The following is a 15,629-nucleotide window of genomic DNA, read 5'->3' as shown; positions in this document are numbered from 1 at the left end:
CCCTGGGTTAGATCCTCAGCACCACATAAAAATAAAATAAAAATATTTTAAAAGAATAAAATAAAATAACAAAATAAAAGTATTGTGTCCAACTACACCTAAAAAATAAATATTTTTAAAAATTAGTTTAACCCAGGTACAATGGCACACACCTGTAATCCCAGCAGCTCAGGAAGCTGAGGCAAGAGGATCATGAGTTCAATGCCAGCCTCAGCAACTCAGCAGTGAGGCCTTGAGCAACTCAGCAAGACCCTCTCTATATATTAAAAGGGGCTAGGGATGTGGCTCAGTGGTAAGTGCCCTGGGTTCAGTCCCTGCCACCAATAATAAATAAATAATTAGTTTAGAGAGATAACCACCCCCTCTTATCTTGGACAAGCATGATTAGTTGGTTTTAGTTTCATGTACATGTACATACATGCATGAAATAGAACATGGTGTGGTTATGAGAAGATTTTACTTACATGGGGAAAGGGTTCTTAAAATGAGGTGGGGAACTTTTTTAAAGTGAGGAGGGGTTGTACACGGACTGACAGCCTGAACCCACCTCTCCAGCACAGCTCCACTGGGAAGGCCACACCTGGAAAGACCCAGCCTCCAATTTAAGTACACTGGGCCACACCTGGTCGTTAAATGTTCCAGGAAGAGAGAGGAGTGCTACTTGTGTTTCTCTGGCTGGGTTTCAACCCACTTTCACATGGCTCAAGTTATTAATGCCCCTGAAACCCAGAAAGCCTGAAAGGCAAATCGTTATCCCCAATGGACAGTTAGGAGAACTGAGGTGGGGAATCGCAGAGAATGACCAGAATGCCACAGTAAGTTGGTGGAGAATAAGGAACTAGAGCTCTGGCCCAGGCCAGTGCATGGACAGGTGGGGCAGAGGTAAGGGCCACGGGTGGCAGGGACTGATGGACTTTGGCCACCTGGCAATAAGGAAAAGAAATGGCAATAACTTCAGCCTCTGAGGTTGGCTGATGGCCGGGAAATGATGTTTTGGAGAGAATCAGGTGAAACAGTTCTTCCTTTTTAGAGGCCCCAGAGAATAGGCACAATTTTGGAGGCTCTCTGCATTTCCAACATACCCTCAGAAATTAGGACCTGCTTCAAGATCAGGCCTGGATTCAGGTCTCAGCTCTATCATTGATATATGTCATATTATCCTGGAAAAGTTATTTACTTTTCTGGGTCTCCATTTTCTCATGGATAAAATGGGGGTGTTTTGTTGTTGTTTTGTTTTGTTTTGTTTTGTTTTTAACACTCCAGATATACAAAGAGAGAACCATTATCTGTGCTTCTGGAGGCAAAAGCACTCAATGTGTCCAGATGGGCTCAATGTCAAGGGGATTGTCCAACACTGATAGAGAAGCCACCTGCATGTGTATACCTGAGATGTGACACCAGCTTTGCAGTGACCCTGGGGAGGTGGAGTTTGCCATCATAAAGCTATTGGTCGAGTGGTGGCAGGGTGGTGATAGTAAAGGGCCCATTTTTTTTTTTAAAGAGAGAGAGAGAGAGAATTTTTTTTAATATTTATTTTTTAGTTTTCGGCGGACACAACATCTTTATATGTGGTGCTGAGGATCGAACCCAGGCTGCACGCATGCCAATCCAGCATACTACCACTTGAGCCACACCCCCAGCCCATAAAGGGCCCATTTTAAAAAAATAAATAGATAAATAGATATTTAAATATATATATTTAATTATTTATTTATTTATTTATTAGTTGTAGGTGGACACATACCTTTATTTTATTTTTATGGGATGCTGAGGATCAAACCCAGTGCCTCATGCATGCCAGGCGAGCACTCTACCTCTAAGCCACAATCCCAGCCCAAGGGCCCATTTTCTTTAAAAAACAAAAGCAGGATATGAACGATTATTCATTGTAAGGTTCCAACACCACCAAGTGTGAAATAAAAAAGCAAAATCCTCCCCTTTCCCCTCCCTTGGTTGTCACTTTGGTGGTTCCTTGCTGTTAGGAACAGCTGCACCGTTCATAACATTGTTCCAGACAGATGACCTGGAAGCCCATGCACTGAGGGGCTCCTAGCCTGGCCTGATGGTGGCAGTGATCTGGTGATTCTCAAGGGGGTTTCCCAGGAGAAATGGCTCCCCTCCCTCCTTTGCTGTTCATGTGTTTCCCAAACTCCAGAAGCTCCCTGCACTGACCCATGTGACACACTCAGTGCACAGTGACACTACAGGTGTACAGAAAAGGAACACCTAAGACATCAGGATAGCCCCTGCCATCAAGGCCACTGACCAGTGGGTGGGGTCACAGGCAGGGAACAGATGCCATCAGGTGTCAGCAAGTGCCTCCAGAGGTCTGCCTCAAAGACCTAGGGAGTCCACACAGGCAGCCACAGTACTGCCACTTTGGAGAACTTGGGCTCAGAGACCTGGATGGGAATCCTGGCCAGGTGGCCTAGGGTGAGTGATTAGCCCTCTGAACCCAAAGGAAGGCAATCACCTGACTATCAGGGAGTCTGAGAATGGCACAAGGACACCTCCATCCATGCTGGCACATTAAAGGGGCTCAGTAACCCACAACCAGGATTAGTAAAGCTTCTAATATGTGTCCTGCCAGATCTATGCTTTGTCCACAAAGACACTCTAGGGAGTTTCTAAGACATTTTCTTAATTTTGTATCTCATTTTGTTTCAGACAACCTCAAGGGACAGGAATTATCATCCCTGACTTTTGAAGGAGGGAACAGGAACCTGAAGACAGATGAGGAAAGCACCTTGCTCAGCGGGAAAGACTAGACTCAAAGAACAGGGCTGTTCTTCATCTGGTCAAAGTAGGTCCCAGGGAGGAAAAGCCATTTGCCTGAGGTCACACAGCAGGCCAGGGACGGACCCCGGTCCTCTAGGCTGCTCTTTCACCACCCTCCCCATTCCCAGCCTTCCCCCGGGCGCTTTTCCGTCCAGGTGCCCATCGGGGCACCATAACTATAGCTGACACCACACAGCCCGGGTCTCACGCCCTGGTAGGGGCTATAGCTGCTCCTCTGAGTCTCAGTGTCCCTCTGTAAAGGGGACATCACCGCGGAGGCTCCGGCTGAGCGCAGGGGCGTCGAGGTCGCCGCAGGGCGGGGCGGGGCGGTGACTCAGCCGCGCGGCCGAGGCTGCGGAGCCGGTTCGACCGGCTGGTGCGAGCGCGCCCAGGCGGCTGGGGGTGCAGGGAAGGGAGGCCGCCCGGGGACAGAGCGCGGCCCGGGCGGGAAGTGGGCGCGGCGCGGCTCCGCAGCGCGCACAGGCGGCGGCGGAGAGGATGGGAGCCGAGCGCCCCGGCTGCCGGCAGGTTCTGGATCCCCGCTGACGCCGGCCGCGGCGACCCGCGCGGGAGCGACATGTGTCTGCGCCTGGGTGAGCGGCGCGGGGTGCGCGCGAGAGGCCCAGACCCTGGTGCGGGGTGGGGCTCTGTAGGGAGAGCCGAACCGGGCCAGGCCCACCGCTCCGCCTCTAACTCACTTGGCGGCCTGGGCACGTCACTTTTCTTTCAGGGCTTCAGTCTCAGGGAGATGGAGGAAGGAGGGCTGCCGGGTATGTCTTAATGTGGCCCGAAGCACCTCGGGCCCCTTGACACCACTTTCCTTTCTGAGTGGCATGAATGCTCACCGGACACCCTGGTGGCAGAAAATAAGCTGGAGAGACCAGAGAGAGGGAAAGCAGGGCCCTGGGCTCTCACTTCCATACCCTTCTGTCCCCCACCACGCTTGGAGGGAACAGTGTGACAAAGGATCATCACAGAGGAGAGGACTGTGTGCCCCTCCCCCCGCTCCCTGGGCACTGCGATGCTGCTCTTAGGCAGTCCTGGGGAGTTCCCACAAGACACCTTGTGAGCCTCTTTTTGCCTCATCTGTAAAATAGGCCAGTAGCACCCACCTCCTAGCCTTCTATGAAGATAAACTTAGCTCCGAGAGTGAAGTGCTTAGCACTGTGGACTAACACATTGCTAAATGCTCCCAGAATGGTAACTTGGAAATAAAGCCAGGAACTGCCCTGAGACTCTCAATCCAGGGTTCCAGGAGCAGTCCCCGGCTGGCACTGTGCCTCTTGTTTAACCAAAGTCTTGATCCTGGGATGCTGTTGTTATTGAGTGCAGCCCTGAGCTGGGTGGTGTCTGGGCTTCCAGGTAGGTAGGTGGGTGGGGTGAGGTGGAGCAGGCCCCCACGGTGAAGCTGCCATGCCCCTTTCTGTTTGGCTGGCCATTCTTCTTCACCAGGTCATTCCAGTTCCACGGTGCCCAGCCAGTCCATCATCGGTTCTTTACTTCCTAGACCTGGTCCAGCCCCAGAGGACTCTACAGGCTCCAGGGAAGGCCAGCTAGACCACCCCTCTTTGTCTTATACTTGGGAAATCTGGAGCCAACAGAGGGGAAGGGCCCATGCTCCGTCACAGGGAGTCTGTGACTGAATGGCCCCTGCCTCCCTCTTCCCTGGTGGGGATTGCCTCTTTGCACGGGATCCCAAGCACAGCCAGCCTAGTGGTTGCTTTTTCCTTTCTTCTTTTTCTCTCTTTTTAAATTTAGCTGCAGAACTCCCATATGTGAAATATGATCAACCCTCTTTGTCACAGATGGGGAGACTGAGGTTTAGGAAGGGACTCAAAGTCAGATCCCATTAGGAGCAGCTAAAGGAAGGGGCTATTTGGTTCTGGGAACTGATCATAGTCTTCCCGTCTCACAGAGGAGACTGGCAGGACCAGGGAACCAGCTTTATGTGTGTCCTTTAGAGCAGCGTCAGGAGCCAAGGAGGACATTGCAGAGAGCACCTCTAGAATAGCCTAAGCTGTCTGAGGAGTGGGCTTCCTGTTCCTGGGATGTGATGATAGGAGCAGCAGCCACAGGGCCAAAGAGAATTTACATTTGGTCCCACCTCCCCCACAGCCCTGCCCAATGCTATCCTGCGCCAAGAGCTTGCTTTTCCCAGAGCCCCAGAGTTTGACCCACTTTCCATCTATCTCATGTATCTTCTGCACTGAGAGACCAGGGTTCTTCTTCCCATTTTACAGATGGAGAAATGGAAATTCAGGGGCTTCAGTTAGTTGCCCCAGTCACTTGACTCTAGGCAGTTCAGTTCAGCAATTGTGTTGAGTACCTACTATCTACCAAACTGAATACCGAGCCGATGGCCCATGGGCTCCATGGAACCTGGACAATGACTGTCGAGCTCACTGTGGTAGCCCAGGGCCTGGCACAGTGGATGGGATGTCAATGGAAGGGTCAGGGAGCTGGAGTTAGAGATGTGAGCTCGAGCCCTGCTGCCTCTGACCTTGAGTGCTAACAAGGATGACTCTCCTTTACTAAGTGCCCCCTGGGTGCTTTTCCAGCCTTACAGTCCCAGGACTCACAAATGAATCATGAACCCCTATTACAGAGGGGGAAACTGAGGCTCAGAAATGTAAAGGTACTGCCTCTGAGTCATCCAGAAATAGACTTAGGACCCAGTGTCCATCACTCCAGGGTTAGGTTTACTCCTCTGCCTAGCAGAGTAAGCCTCACCCATGTCTCTGTCCCCCACAGGTGGCCTGAGCGTGGATGACTTCCGGAAGGTGCTAATGAAGACAGGCCTGGTGCTGGTGGTGCTGGGCCACGTCAGCTTCATCATCGCCGCTGTGCTGCACGGCACGGTGCTGCGATATGTCGCTGCCCCCCGGGATGCTGTGGCTCTTCAGTACTGCGTGGTCAACATCCTCTCAGTCACCTCTGCCATTGTGGTACGACCAGGCTGGGAGGGTGACTGGTGGGAGGGAGGGGCTTGCAAGGTCTTTGACAAGTCCCCACCACAGCTTGGGGGAATAAGCAGGTAGCCCCAGCATAGTATGCCATTTACCAAGTCACTCAAATTCTCTTTGCCTCAGATTTCTCATCTATAAAATGGAGGTGGTAAAAGTGTCCTCCTCACAGGGTCCTGGTGAGTTTTGAATAAGATCATTCCCAGAAAGCGCTTCGTATAATGTGCTCAGCACATGGTAAGTGTGCACTAGTGTGAACTAGGATTGTTATTACCACCAAGAAATATTCAAATTACCCTTGGACAGAATAAAGTAACATCAGAGCAGTTTGGGAGGATCCAGGAGGACTTCACAGAAGGGTTTTGATGGATGTGTAGGAGTTCACAGATGAACTTCAATAAATAACCCAGGTATGTGGCCTGCCTGGGGCTGGCAGGTAGGAAAGGAAGCAGGATGGCATTCCCTGTACAGAATGGAAAGACACAGGCAAAGACATGGAGGTGGGCTTGGCTACGATCTGTTCTGGAGACCCTGAGAAAACCAGGCTGGCAGGAGTTTATCATTAGACCTGGTTTATAGCAACTGCTCAATAAAGGGAGCCCTGTTATGACTCAGTGACAGCCCCTGTTTGATGAATATACAAATGAAGTGGCCTGGTATTCTCAGATTTATAGAGCTCTTCCCCTGTCAGCAGAGGCACCTGCGACCTTGGAGGAACATTTACACATCCGTGTGGGAGCTCATCCCTGCCACTCCTGGCCGGGACCTCACTAAGCCTGTCTCTGTCTGAAAATAAAGCTCAGGCAGCCTGCTGGCCTCCACACCTGGTAGACAAGGCCCAAGCAAATCAGAAGGGCTCCATCAAGTGGGACAGGCTGGGCTATGCAAATGTGGCCAGTGTCCTTGGGATTACAGTTATTGTGAGGAAGGCAGAGTGGGGAGGTAATGGGCCCAGAAATGGGCTCTGGGCTGGACCACTTCTCCTTTGCCCTCATTTCCTCAGTTAATTCTCACCAATCCAGCATCATTGGCCGTTATCATCTCCATTTTATAGAGGAGGAGACCAAGACCAAGATTCACCCCTCCTGCTGTTACAAAGATGCCAAACTGAATTTGAACCTTGGTGGTTCTGATACCAAAGCCAGTGTCCTTTCTGTGAGCTCATCCTGAGAGTGGGGCTTAGCACAGAGAGGTTAAGGCACTTAGTTCTGGTTGCACAATGAATGAAAGCCATTGCTGAATACCCATGGTACTCTGCCATTACACTGAGTGAACAGAAGGAGGAAGACTGACTGAATGGAGCCCCAAAGATCCAGAGGGCAGCTGTTGGGGTGGACGGTGCATAGGTTGTCCTGTTCTTGAGACAGAGGGTGGTTGGCAAGCCTGCACAGGGAAGGATCTGCACAGTACGGGGAGCAGGGAGGGTGTTTTGTGAGCATCAGGAGCCTTCATGTGGGTGTCCACATCCTGGGCAATGAGGGAGGACAGTGGCTCAGGGTGGGGCTGAGGAGCTGAGAGCTGGGGCCAGGTCACTGAGACCCTGAAATAATTTCAAATACTATTAGGGATTTTGAATTTTACGCCATAAAGTGTCCTGGTTTGTTTCAATATATAATTTTGGTTTTAATTCCTTGTCAGTTGAGTTACTTAGTTTCTTCCAAATCTGTTCCATTTCAGGGAATTACGTCACAGGTATCTTGTGGCGTGCGTACTCCTGGGCATGCCTCCTCACAGTGGGGAGTCATGGAAGGCTATAGGCAGGGTGTGATCACTCCAGGGCTAGACAAGGAGGAAATGTCTCTGCAGATGGAGGCAGTGAGGGCAAAGCTAAGCACAAGACAAGGAGGTGGAGGTTTGGAGAGCATCTTTGGTGACATTGGTGGCATCTTTATCCAAGAACAGTCCTGACTCCCCCTGCAGTCCTCCAGCACAGGGTCAGAACTGACTTGAACCCCCCCCACCAGGTCATCACCTCCGGCATTGCAGCCATCGTGTTGTCACGCTACCTCCCCAGCACCCCCCTGGTATGTGGCGCCTCCTGGGATGGGGCTGTAGGGTAGGGGGTGTGCCTGACCATCATGGAGGCCAGAGCTGCCCAGGAAGGCCAAGCCTGATGTCCACTGACCAGTGGCCTCCCCCATCCAGCGCTGGACAATGTTTAGCTCGAGTGTGGCGTGTGCTCTTCTCTCTTTGATCTGTGCCCTTGGCCTCTTGGCCTCGATCGCCGTGACCTTTGCCACCCAGGGACGGGCCCTGCTGGCCGCCTGCACTTTTGGGAGCCCTGAACTACTGGCACTCACGCCCGACTGTCCCTTCGACCCCACCCGCATTTACGTGAGTGCCTGAGCCCGGGATGGGGGCACCCAGGCCCTTGACAGGGGTGGGAATGGGTCTTGGCACACACGTGGTCATCTCTGTCCCCTGTACCCTGCAGAGCTCTAGCCTGTGCCTCTGGGGCATCTCACTGGTGTTGTGTGTAGCGGAAAGTGTGTTTGCTGTGCGCTGCACCCAGCTGGCCCACCAGTTGCTGGAACTGAGGCCCTGGTGGGGGAAAAGCAGCCACCACATGGTAAGTTCCCCCCATACTCCTGACTTCCCATATTTTCCTGGAGTTCCTGCTGGGAAGCCCAGGCTGGTGTGTCCCACTCCTCTGTATGGGGTCTCTCCAAAGAGAGAGGGTTAAAGGCTCAGAGAGGCCAGATCTCCTAGCTAAGTCACACAACTGACAACATCTGGCTCTCCCAGGGCTCAGGACAAATGTTGAGGCAGGCTAAGGGGCATTTGGGCTTGAGTAGGGGATGCTCCAGGGGTCTATCCTTGCTCTTGCATGGGATGATGATGCTCCTTTGCCCTCCAGAGATCCTCCCCACCCTCTCTCCTCCATCCCTGGGGTGTCCTAGAGGAGGGAACCCCAGCCTTGACCCAGTAGGCCCACCAGTGACCTGTGTCTCCACATATTCAGGAGAGTCCAGAGTCCATGGAGGGCCATGACCTGCTGAGCTGCACCAGCTCTGTGCCCCTGACCCTCTGAGAGAGGAAGCTTCGCTGGAGTCCCAGTCACTGGGGGCCTGCAACCAAGCCTGAACTGTGGCCAGTGCCCAGATGACCATCAAGGCCCAGATGGCTCCAGGATTCCCAGAGCCCACCCAAGAGGGCTCAGTGGACCCTTGGGGACCTGGGAGGGGGCTTTCACCTCCTGCCCCAGCCACCCAGCCCATTGCACTGAAACAAGACTTTATTCTGAAGTTATTAAAAAGAACAGAGATGCTCCATGTGGCTGCATGCAGGAGGGGACAGGGGCTCAGCCAGGGGGCCTGCGCTTCTTTCCCACGCAGGACACGGTGGAAGGACTCTGCCCGTTGGGGGGGGGGGGCGGGATACAGAGGGGTAGATCTGTGGTCTGTGTCTAGCTGTGTCCATCCAAGAGCTCAAAGGTAGCCAGGGTTTATGGGACCACAGCTACTGCTGGAATCCTGGGAGGTGTTGCGTCCCTATCACGGCCTCCAAGAACTGGGCAGGAAGGGTTGGAGCCCTCCTGCAGGGCAGAGTAACTTAAAGGATCTTCTTCCTCAAACCTCCACAACCCTGAACCCTCAACAACCCTGGAATCCTTCTCTTCCCTCCAAACAAATAGGCTCCTCACCTGGACTTGACCCCCAACCTCTACCCAGTCTGAGACCTACCAGAGGGGGAGCACTTCCCAGGTCTGGAGGTGCCTGGCCTCAGAGACATGGGAGGGTGGGAGATGGTGGGGCTGTCTGGCTAAGGGCGGGCTGACTCGGAGGAGCAGACCAAGTCGGAGAAGGTATCTCTGTCATCACCAAAGGGAGCTCTTTCTTGGACGGTGGAATGCTAACGGCTTGCTTACTTGGGCCCTTACTTGCAGGCTTCCCTTTTCCAGGGGCCCCCCACAGTGCAGACCCGGGGTGGGAGTCCCCAGTCTGGCCCCCAGCCTGGATAGACACAAAGGAGAGGAAGCTGAGAGCCGGGATGGGGCCGGTGAAGGCAGGGAGGAGAGGGGCCTGGCTCCTGTCGCTCAGAACTGGGAGGCGCTGCTGGGGTCGCACTGCAGCAGGCGCACGATGGACGGGTCGCTTTTGGCCCCGCGGATGAACTCCTCCAGGGACAGCTTGCCTGCGGGGCGAGGGGAGCTGTGAGGGGGAGAAGGCTGCGGCAAGCGAGGGGAGGTGGCGCGAGGGAGGGAAGCAGGGAGCGCCACCTGCCCGCCCCGTCCACCCGCCCCGCTCGGCCCCTCACCGTCGTTGTTTGTGTCCATTTGGCGGAAGATTTTCTCAGTCCTCTTTTCCGGGGTCGATTCGTCCTCCGGCATCTTCATCACGGACGAAACCATTTTATAGATGGCCTGGGGGCGGGGGAGAGGCGGGGAGTGAGAAGAGCTGCGGGGCCGCCACCGCAGACACAGCCCCCGCTCGCTCCCACCGGCCGCGCGGGCTGGAGAGGAGTCACCGAGGCTGGGGCGCTCGGGATTTGGGGAAGGAGGATCTAGGAATCTTCCGGAAGAGAGGGCTATGGGAACCGGCACTGCCGAGCTCCCTTGGAGGGCTAGGTGGGAAAGGAATTGCTGGCACCGGGAGCCGCACGAACAAAGACACCGCAGCCCAAAAGCTCCGAGAGAGCATCAAGAATTGAGGGGTGCAAGGAGTCAGGAGAGATGTTAGAGAACCTGAAGGCCCAGAGGACGAGGGGCTAGAGGGCTTAGGCGGCAGTACCTGGGCGCAGGTTTGGGGGTAAGTACAAGGTTAGCGGGGCCGCTCAGGAACCACCAGCACCCAGCAGCGGGAAGCGGACCCGGGACCCTGGGGGTGGCAGTGGGCTGCGGTGCAGTCGGTGGCCCGCAGGGGGCGCAGGACTGCGTTGAGGCAGCTGGGGCCCAGAGGGGCGGGGAAGGTTATGCAAATGAATGCAAATGAGCATCTGCCAACGGGCAGGGACAGCCTGAGCTCTGCTGGGCCGAGGGCGGCAGCTGCCACGTGCAGGAGCTCCCGAGGCGAAGCGAAGGAGGGTTTTTGTGCTCAATGTACAGAGCACAGAGTGCGCAGCCTGTGGCATGGGCTGGGTTCCTGCGACCCAGAGCTCAAGCACCCGCTGGTCGCCTCAATCTTCTAGATTGACACCTCCTCCCAGAAGCCTCCCCTCTTCTCCCATCCCATAAACTTCCCCTGCCTCAGGTTCAGCTTCTACCTCCACGCTGCTTTTCTGGCCTCCTTCCTTCGTGTCTGACCCCACACTGCCTCTGAAAGCTCTTTCCAAACACAAATCTACACTACCATGTCCTCATTCCCCAGGCCACCCCCTCCGTTCCCTCACACACACAGGCCTCTCTCCAAGACCGCGGGTGCACCCTGCTCCTAGTTGCTGCCCTGCCCTCCTTCTGCTGCCTCCCACTCCTTAGGGCTCAGATTATCCGATGCTTTCTTAGCGAGTCCTTCTCTGACCCAGGCTGAGTTGGGGCATATGCGTCCCAGAGCCTCCTGGGCTTTTTCCTTTGAGGACACTTCTCAGGAAGTAACTGTGCCTTTGTTGGATTGTTCCTAATCCCCTCCGTACAGATAAGGACCACCAGCATCTAGTTAGTACCCAGATCCTCTGGACCTAATGCAGTGCCTGACACCTGGCTGGCACTCCCCTGTTTAGAGACCATCAACACCTCCCACTGCCTTTTTTCCAAGTCCAAACCATTTGGCCTTTGGCATTCAAGACACTTCACAGCCTGCCTGCTGCCGACCTCTCTAGAAGGGTAACTCCACCACAGCTCACAGCTGAACATCCCTGAGCCTCGGAGATTCCCCAGCATATTCGGACTCTGCCTAGAGCAACGATACTAGCTACCATTTATTAGGCAACCACTACATGCCAGGTCTCTTACATGCATATTCCTAGACTTCACAATAGCCCTGAAAGACAGGAATCATCATCTCCCTTTTCCAGATAAGAAACCAGGGCTCGAGAAGGGAATGGATGGCAGAGACCAACTGACTTGAGCCTGCCACCTCTTAGCTGCTGGGTGGATACTTGGACAGTCTGGGATGGTGACCAGCAGCAGGGCTTTGAAGTAATATCAACTCGGAAGTGGCTACTTATTTGCCGTGTAGCCTTGGACAAGGGCTTAACCTCTGTGACCCTCAGTTTCCATTTGTAAAATGGGATTAATTTTATCTCCCTCATTAGGATTGCCTAGTGGATTAAATGAGATAGAACAATCAGAAGAGTGGCTGGCTAGAGTAAGTGGTCACTAAATAGCAGCTTGCATGATAGTCATCATTCATCCACCGTGTTGCCAGGTTTTCCCCTGTCCCTCAGTCCCATGGGATCCTAAATGTCACTTTTATACTCCTGTCACTATGCTGATCCGGGTGATGTACACATTGATCTCTCCCACCAGAGTGGGATCCCTCAAGAGGAATCATGCCCATCATCTGGCACCAGGCTGAATCCTGAGGAGGACTAAGCAGTGTCTTAGAGAGTAACCACTCCCTTTGTGACAGCCCTCCTCCTGGGTCTCCTAATGAATTGGAGTTGCTGCTCATAGTTTCACTGGAGCCTATTTGTCATTAATCAGGCACCAGGGTTTCCAGATCTCTGTCTGCACCCCTGTCTGGGGCCTCTGAGCCACTATAAAGGAAGCCAGGGCCTAGAAAGCAGAGGCCAGCCAGAAAGTCCTAATGCACAAGTGGCATTAGCTCCAGCAAGACTCAGATTTACCAGCACAGGCTGGCGTGACCACATTAAGCAGAACACGAATCCCTCTGGATTGGCTGGTTTCCAGCTGATCCCTGAGTGATTCTCCACTGCCCTGTCTACTGTGATCCTTCCATCAGGAACTCCACCATACAGAAACTGGCCCACAGGAGCTGGCGACATGGAAGAACTAGGTCTCCACTGGACAGCAACACCTCCTGAGGCAGCCACTCTGCTCCAGCTAGAGAGCACAGAGCCAGACCATAGCAAGAGAAGCCAATGAGCGGGCAGATGAGTTGGGAGGGGGAATGGTTCACAGAGCTGAGGGACCCAAAGGGAGAGTGTTCAGAGATGCAGAAGGGAAGGGGACAATGGCTTGTGCAAGTCTGCGCCACAGCATTACTCCAGGTATCTCAGAGATGTTAAAAAGGCCATTTTGACTAGAGAAGAAGATATGCAGATCCAAAAAAAAAAAAAAATGATCGACAGTCACTAACATTTACTGAGTACTGAATATATGCAGCACCCTGTGCTAGAACCACCATCCCAATTTATCCCTGCCAGAGCCTGGGAAGCGGGGGCTTAATACCCCCCAACACACCCTTTATAGATGGAGAAAGCTGGGGGAAGTGAGCAAGGAACCAGATAAGTAAAATAGAACAGGGCCCTGACCACCTTCAGTGCTGGGCTAAGGGAGTGGGTGCCGACATGGATGAACTAACACATATCACATTTAAATGTGTACTCAGAAAGGCTCTCATATCAGATCCCTAAATCTTCTGAGGTCAGCATCACCATGCCCATTTTACAAATGAGCAACCTAAGAGTTAAGGCCGACTCCAGAACCGGAAGCCAGATCTCCTGGCTAGGAGCCCAGATCCCACACAAAAGGCAGCTCTGAGTAGTGGCCAGCTGAGCTTGACTTCACTTATGTACTGTGAGACTTCAGGCAAAGCACTCTACCTCTCCGAGCCTCATGGAAGTATAGTGAGGATGCACTCAGCATATGGGTATAAGCACCTCACAGTACCACCGAGGACACAGTACAGGCACACCTATAGAAGACAGCAGAGGGCCATGATTGGGCTACAGGTGTATTTTTTGGTGGGAAGTCACGTGGGAGGCAAAAAGGGGGCAGAAACTAGGAGGAAGGAAAAGAGGTCCAAGTACTGTGCCCTTGGTGGTCCCTCTATCTATTAGTTGGAAAACGGCCAAGTATCCAGTTAGAATGTGACTGTTGGAGTCAGGTTCCCCCTCAGGCTGTGTGGCCTCCAGAAAGTGCCTTGACCTCTCTAAGCATGCTTCCTCCCTGAGTAAATGAGGATCAATAAAATACAACTGGCCTGTACTCTACAGAAATGTCAAGTCATGAAACCCAAAGAAAGGCTGAGGAACTATTCCAGACAACAGGCAACTAAACAGACAACCAAATGCAAGGCATCTTCCTAGACCAGGGCAAAAAAAAAAAAAAAAAAAAAAATGCTATAGAGAACATTATGAAGACAGTTGGCAAAATTGGAATATGGTCTGTCAATTAGATAATAGCATCGTTTCTATATTAAATGTCCTGACTTGGATAATCATATTATGGGTTATGTAAGAGAATGTCCTTATTCTTAGGAAATACATCCTTTACCTAGGGGTAAGGGTCAGCATTCAAAACAAGAAAATATTGCATTCATATAAAAATGAAGCAAAATATTAATTGGTGAATCTGGGCCCAGTGGACTTGGGAGTTTTCTCAGTGTTTCTTTAAATCAGCAATTCATTATTTCCTACGAGAGAATTCCATCAATGGGGTCATAAGAATAGCACCTGTCACCACTTGCCTACCAGCTCTGTTGAGAAGCTAGGAAGGGGTGGCCAGGGCATGCCGCCTGGCCTGGCACTCTCGGGCCCGGGCCCACCTGCACGATCTCCAGCATCTCCTCCCGGCTGATGTAGCCGTTGCCATCCAGGTCGTACATGCTGAAGGCCCACATGAGCTTCTGCTCCAGGCGGCCCCTCGAGGTCACGCTCAGCGCAATGATGAACTCCCGGAAGTCGATGGTGCCGTCGCTGTTGGTGTCGAAGGTGCGGAAGACGTGCTCCGCGAACTTGGAGGCGTCGCCATAGGGAAAGAAGTTGGCATAGATCTTCTTGAACTCGTCCACGTTGAGGATGCCTGTGGGGCAGTCCTTGAGGAAGCCCTTGTACCACTCCTGCAGCTCCAGCTCTGAGAACTCCGTGTTCTCCCGCAGGTCCTGCAGCATCTCCGGCCGCAGCTTGCTGTTCTGCTTGCCCATGGCCGAAGAGCCAAGTCCCACCTGGGTCCCCAAGGGGGTCAAGGGGCAGAGAGGAGTGGTCAGGACCTCCTGGTCACCTGTAACCATTCCAGAAGGGCCCCCAGACACCAGCCACCTCAACCCCTCCTTTGACCCAACAAGAGAGAGGAACTGGCCCAAGGTCACACAGCCTGCATCCAGGCTTGTGGCCTCTGTGACATGCTCCACACCGTTTCCCTAGACATTACACTTCTCTAGGAACCGAGCTGGAGAGGGAGGAAGGAAAGGGGACTCATATTTACACAGACCCTTCTTGGTGCCTTCAAGAGTGCACATCTTTTCACCCTCCTGAAGGGAAGTCAGAATTTGCCCCATTTTTCAGATGAGAAGGCAGGTTCATTGAAGGGAGGTCACCTGTTTCATGTCACACAGTCATGACACGATAGGTCCAACTCTTAGAGTTGCCCAGGGAGGTGCAGAAGGATTTCTGGTCCTTCCTCCTAGCCTCTGCCCGCTCTTTGCCTCCCACATGACTTCCCATCAAAAAAAAAAAAAAAATAAAAATACACCTGTAGCCCAATCACAGCCCTCTGCTCTCTTCTACAGGTGTGCCTGTAAGAGGCAGCACAGGATAGGTGTTCATCTGGCCTCCAACTCAGATCACCTGGGTTTGAATCCCAACTCTGCCTCTTACCAGCTATGTGCCTGGGTCAATTCCTTAAACTCTCTGCCTCAAGTAAAGTGGGGGTAAGCACTTACCTCCTGGGATTGTTGGAGGGGATTAAATTAGTTAATGCATGGAAAACACTTAAAACCATGCCTGCACAGACAGGTGCTACATAAGTGTTAGATAACTAAAAATGATTTGTATTACCTAGATGCCACCAAAGTGTGCACAATAATATGCAAGTAAATGTGCGCTGAC

The 15,629-nt window shown here is 52.9% G+C and overlaps 2 protein-coding genes across 6 annotated transcripts; one reads left to right on the top strand and one right to left on the bottom strand.

Moving 5' to 3' along the window:
* Nucleotides 1-3,355: 3,355 nt before the first annotated feature.
* On the top strand, nucleotides 3,356-8,772 carry Tmem54 (transmembrane protein 54). 5 transcript variants are annotated; one of them, XM_071618712.1, is made up of 7 exons: nucleotides 3,356-3,371; nucleotides 5,530-5,723; nucleotides 7,706-7,765; nucleotides 7,986-8,075; nucleotides 8,176-8,314; nucleotides 8,549-8,550; nucleotides 8,704-8,772. In XM_071618712.1, the coding sequence occupies exons 1-7, from the start codon at nucleotides 3,356-3,358 to the stop codon at nucleotides 8,770-8,772; spliced, it is 570 nt and encodes a 189-aa protein (XP_071474813.1). The 5 variants fall into 5 exon arrangements, with proteins under 5 accessions (XP_071474813.1, XP_071474811.1, XP_071474814.1 ...); XM_071618710.1 differs by having other exon boundaries at nucleotides 7,887-8,075; XM_071618713.1 differs by lacking the exon at nucleotides 7,706-7,765.
* Nucleotides 8,773-9,119: 347 nt separating this feature from the next.
* Hpca (hippocalcin) lies at nucleotides 9,120-15,175 on the bottom strand. The gene is made up of 3 exons (XM_027937517.2): nucleotides 14,348-15,175; nucleotides 9,999-10,104; nucleotides 9,120-9,875 (listed from the first exon to the last, which is right to left on the bottom strand). Exons 1-3 carry the CDS (start codon nucleotides 14,810-14,812, stop codon nucleotides 9,778-9,780), a joined length of 669 nt encoding a protein of 222 aa, XP_027793318.1. The 5' UTR covers nucleotides 14,813-15,175; the 3' UTR covers nucleotides 9,120-9,777.
* Nucleotides 15,176-15,629: the final 454 nt, after the last annotated feature.

This window comes from Marmota flaviventris, chromosome 10 (assembly GCF_047511675.1).
Source record: "Marmota flaviventris isolate mMarFla1 chromosome 10, mMarFla1.hap1, whole genome shotgun sequence".
Classification (NCBI taxonomy): Eukaryota; Metazoa; Chordata; class Mammalia; order Rodentia; family Sciuridae; genus Marmota; species Marmota flaviventris.
This window is presented reverse-complemented; position numbering and strand designations above follow the sequence as displayed.

What these genes read in the sequence shown, in the direction of transcription:
- Tmem54 (XM_071618710.1), top strand. An exon ending in CAGTCACCTCTGCCATTGTG is followed by an intron (nt 5,724 to 7,705) that starts GTACGACCAGGC and finishes CCCCCCCACCAG; the next exon opens with GTCATCACCTCCGGCATTGC. An exon ending in ACCTCCCCAGCACCCCCCTG is followed by an intron (nt 7,766 to 7,886) that starts GTATGTGGCGCC and finishes TCCCCCATCCAG; the next exon opens with CGCTGGACAATGTTTAGCTC.
- Hpca (XM_027937517.2), bottom strand. Translation starts at nt 14,812, where the DNA reads ATGGTTACAGGTGACCAGGAGGTCCTGACCACTCCTCTCTGCCCCTTG. An exon ending in AGATGCTGGAGATCGTGCAG is followed by an intron (nt 10,105 to 14,347) that starts GTGGGCCCGGGC and finishes CCCCGCCCCCAG; the next exon opens with GCCATCTATAAAATGGTTTC. An exon ending in AATGGACACAAACAACGACG is followed by an intron (nt 9,876 to 9,998) that starts GTGAGGGGCCGA and finishes CTCGCCCCGCAG; the next exon opens with GCAAGCTGTCCCTGGAGGAG.